This window comes from Tarenaya hassleriana, unplaced genomic scaffold, assembly GCF_000463585.1.
Source record: "Tarenaya hassleriana unplaced genomic scaffold, ASM46358v1 Cleome23, whole genome shotgun sequence".
In the NCBI taxonomy this organism is placed as follows: Eukaryota; Viridiplantae; Streptophyta; class Magnoliopsida; order Brassicales; family Cleomaceae; genus Tarenaya; species Tarenaya hassleriana.
This window is the reverse complement of record NW_010965625.1, coordinates 295,386-299,703: the sequence shown is the minus strand read 5'-3', so window position 1 is coordinate 299,703 and position 4,318 is coordinate 295,386. Positions and strand designations below refer to the sequence as shown.

Sequence of the window (4,318 nt, the reverse complement as noted above, 5' to 3'; positions counted from 1 at the left end):
GAAATCTCGGGCAACTCCCTCGGGACGCCAATAGATGCGGGCTATCTATAAAACCGCAACCAAACACGGATTGTTCAACAGATATCTAACCTTTGTCCCGATGATTCCTTCCCGCACGCGCTCGCCTCTTTCCGCATGCCAAAGTCGGCTCCATCACTGTTAACTATAAAGACACAATGCTATTTGGATTAGTCAAGGCGAATTTCTCGATTGCCTCGATCCACCTTCAGAAGAACGAACCGATCCCTCGAGTTCGAAAGGGAGGCAAGGGGGATGGTCCGACCTCTTTCTAGAGAGATGTTTGCCGAACCTTTTCAAGTTGCGGGAATATGCCGAACATGTTTTCGAGCGTTTGGAATATACATTGATAAAGAATCAACAAAAAGAGTGGTCATATAACATACTAGTGTTATATCTATACTACTAATCTGTAGGGGAAAGACAGAGATATGTCGGCTAATTTATAAGAGGGGCGGTGTCCGATATTCTTTTGTCCTCCAGAAGTGTGTACGGGTCGATGTACTGAGGGGGCGAGATCGGAGTTCTGCTTGCGTCGTGGACGAAATCTGCTCCAAAGTACTACCACATTCCAGAACCAACAAAAAAAATAGTTGAAATGTTATTAACCACTTGAAACTATATTACACTTTCTAAAATTTTTATGCCAAAATCGGTTAAAAGGAAACTCGCATTTCTTATTTTAAAATAGGACACCATATTCTAATCATTTTACTCATGAAAGGTTCGAAGATGCAGATTTTGTGACCCTAAAAACGGATAAAATGAGTCGAGCCGAGACATGTAAGGGAATGTAAGAGAAGTCGGGTAAGCAAACTTACAAGATAGAGGGCGGAGAAAAGTCCCACAGTTACAATTATCAATGGCCAAAACCCCAAGAAGAAAGTTCCTCCGATCGTCAGTAAAAGCTTGCCCCGAGGGATTAAACCCTGCAAATGATAACGATCTTAAGTAGAGCAAGAACAAAACTTGCTAAGCAGAGTTATGAAATGAAGATTCGGATTATGTAATCTCGTAATCAAACATGCGTAAATATTCTTCCAAATAAATAAATCGCAACTCAGCTGTAGCAGGCCGTAAATTTTAAGTCATTTCCGTCCATTGAAGACTGAAAACATCTGCCGGTTTCATTCTTTTGGGTTGTTGGAACAAATTCAGGTTGTGGCAATGAAGGAACTAACATATGAAGTAATCGGTTTAGATAATCTGACCTCGAGCCCTTCACTGTTCAGGGCCATTGACCGTTCCCTCTGATTCGATAAGCTTTGGTCAAATGCGGAAGGAGCTGCATTGCTCTTGGAGCTATCACCAGCTTCTGTTCCGACTTTTACTTCCTCGTCAACTTCATAGCCCTCGAGCAACGAAGTAGGAGTCATGCCTCGCCTCTTCAATTCTTTCATGAACAAAGATTCCGGAGGTTCTTCACCTACAAAACTCACAAAGCAAATCCAGTAACCAAATTAATCTTTCCATCGAATTCCCATCACTCATGAAGCACGTTAACTCATTGCGCCTTCGATATTAAAGAAACAACATTACATTGATCAATGGATACAAATCGATTTGGTCTTTTAGGGGTCTAAATGGAGACTTTGTCCTACGAATCAGTTTTGCGACCTAAAGGGTGTTTTAGAACCTATTGATGCAAACTATTTGTACACATATTTCTTATGCTGAATATGAACACATATCCGGGAAAAAAAGGGAACTTTAGTGTTTTTAGAAAATGGTGAAAGAACAAACTAAGTCACTTGAATCAAAAAACTTTTGCAGAACCAATTTTCTGTCACTTTGAAAACTATTTGAGGAACCAAATTCCCAAACAACTTCCTCTGTCTATCAATATTCTTCTTCACAAGTTCAGAACACATTCATTCTGATTATACTTTCCCACACTTTCTCACCAACCAAACAATCATTTTGACCTTTTGATCCTTCCTCCTCTGAGAAAAGACACAAGTTAAAAGAACCGACAATATCACTTGAATCAAACTCTTGTAGAACCAATTTCCTGTCGCTTTGAAAACTATTGAGGAACCGAATTCTCAAACAACTTCCTCTCTATCTATCAATTCTCTTCTTCACAACATCTACTCTGATTATACTTTCCCGCACTTTCTCACCAACCAAACAACCCTTTTGAGCTTCACACAATATTCACAGCAAAAACCCAATACTCCATGTCTTCTTTGGCATGGGATTTTCAGATTAAAAAAAAATAGAACTCAGGACAAACAGAGAAAAATAACATAATCTGACCTTTTGCTTGATTATCACCGTTCTCTTGAGCAGACGAACAAACCCTAAGACCTCTTCGGAGACGATGATTCCTCCTAGAATTGGAGAATCTGAAAACCCTTTTCCTGGGCTCTAATTTCAACAGCGAATCGTGGCGGGAAACTGAAACAGGGGACACCCAAATTTTCACAATTTCAAGAGAAGCCATTTTCGTTCACCAGGTTCTTTCTCTCCAGTTCACTTCAATTCCAACAAAATTTCATTTTCCAGCAAAAACCCAAACAAGGGAGGGGCGATAATGGCAGAGAATCGGGCAGGAAATTCTTTTTGCTTTGATTTTCTGGGAAAACGAACACAGTAGGGAGGAAAAAATTCTTTAATTCCGAATGCAGAAACAAAGCAAGTGGTGGCGAGAGGTGGGTGAAGGCTATAAGACTTAACTATTCCTGCGCAGTTTAGCATAACGTCAGGGTTGTATGCTAAGCTGTACTGGTAGTTGGTGACGTGTGTGGCTACGAAATTGTGGCAGAGAGATTAGTGACGTCATACGATACGAGGCTTAAAACAAACGTCGATACATATACATATATATGTGTGTGTGTATATTGGATATACATCGGTGGATAAAATGATATGTAAATTTTTTAATATTTTTATGGATTATGTTATCATATCCTTAAGTGACTATGTCAGTTTTCTAAATTACGTTAAATGTGTAAAAAAATGCAACAATTTTCTTAATTTTTTGGGGTAAAATCCAAACCATATATTTTACAAAATGATTAAAATTAACATTAAATTTATAAATTACCGAAAGTATTACTCTTAACATATGAAAGAACACAAAAAATACTCTTGTATTTTTAAAACAAAATTTTATATGTTAAATTAAAATCCAAACATGTGTATAATTTTTTATTGCGAGTTTTTAAAAAATTAATTTAATTAAATAACGAGCTCATCTCTAAGATTGACGATTGAATTTGGTGTAGAACTTGTAAGTTATTAAAAGATCCATGCTAACAAAGGTACGTACTTAGTTCATCGTATAAACAAACACGTAGAAAATGATAAGTAGTAGAAGAAAAATATTATTAGAGATAATTATTGTAGAATTAAGCCATAGTATTTATAGAGCCAAAGTATAAATCTTAATAAAACCTAATTATATCATATAAATGAAACACTAAAACTAAAAAAATAAAAAATAATTCAAATCTAAATATACAATAATTTTGGATATTGTTCTATAAATATATTTAATATTTAGACACCCCATTTTTTAAAAAATAATTAAGGACAGCGGATGCACAAGGATGTATTGTAAATAAACTTTATCTTACAGATATTTCTATAAGAGGCTGCTTTCAGAACTCGAACCGGTGACCTCAAGGTTACAACGGCAACACCTTGTCGAGGCTCCCTTTTATTTTTTTTTAAACAATATTAGGATATATTATCATTTATGAACCGACAAGATTCAAAGCGTTTTCATGTGCTAAATATTCTAAAAATGGGTAGACAGTTTGGTTTTGTATGTTACTCTTTTATTTTGAGGCTAGATTTTTCGATTCTATAAAAATTGTTCGATCTATTTCCTTATCGATTTTTGATTGGATGGTTAGTATTTTTATTCGGATCAAATTCAATTTTTATTTTTCAAAAACATCTAATTTTATAAAGAAATTCTTCGTTTTTCGTCTGATTCTCGATTATTTTATATTCAATTATGATTTTAATCAATTTCATATCCGATCAAATTTTTAAATGATATCCGATTTGAATACAAATATATATATATAAACAAAGAGTACAAACATCCAAAAAAATAAAATTGAGATGGCGTACGCTTTCCATGTCAAAGATGCTTTCACGTTAAAAACACTCGTGTTGGAAAAGGAGTGGACCGTTCAAATAGGTTTGCTTGTAAAAAAAAAAAAACCATAGACATCAACACATTTCTAGGTTTCACAAGCAAGAACTATATGGCGACGAAATACCGTCACGGAAAAGTATGTGAATATCGTTCTCCAAACTTAAAGGTTCGAATTAAGGACGAGGC

General features: G+C 35.6%; 1 protein-coding gene across 1 annotated transcript; it reads right to left on the bottom strand.

The window, feature by feature from the left end:
- Window positions 1-298: 298 nt before the first annotated feature.
- LOC104815219 lies at window positions 299-2,659 on the bottom strand. Its single transcript, XM_010543536.2, has 4 exons — window positions 2,278-2,659; window positions 1,230-1,444; window positions 840-947; window positions 299-579 (listed from the first exon to the last, which is right to left on the bottom strand). Exons 1-4 carry the CDS (start codon window positions 2,462-2,464, stop codon window positions 457-459), a joined length of 633 nt encoding a protein of 210 aa, XP_010541838.1. The 5' UTR covers window positions 2,465-2,659; the 3' UTR covers window positions 299-456.
- Window positions 2,660-4,318: the final 1,659 nt, after the last annotated feature.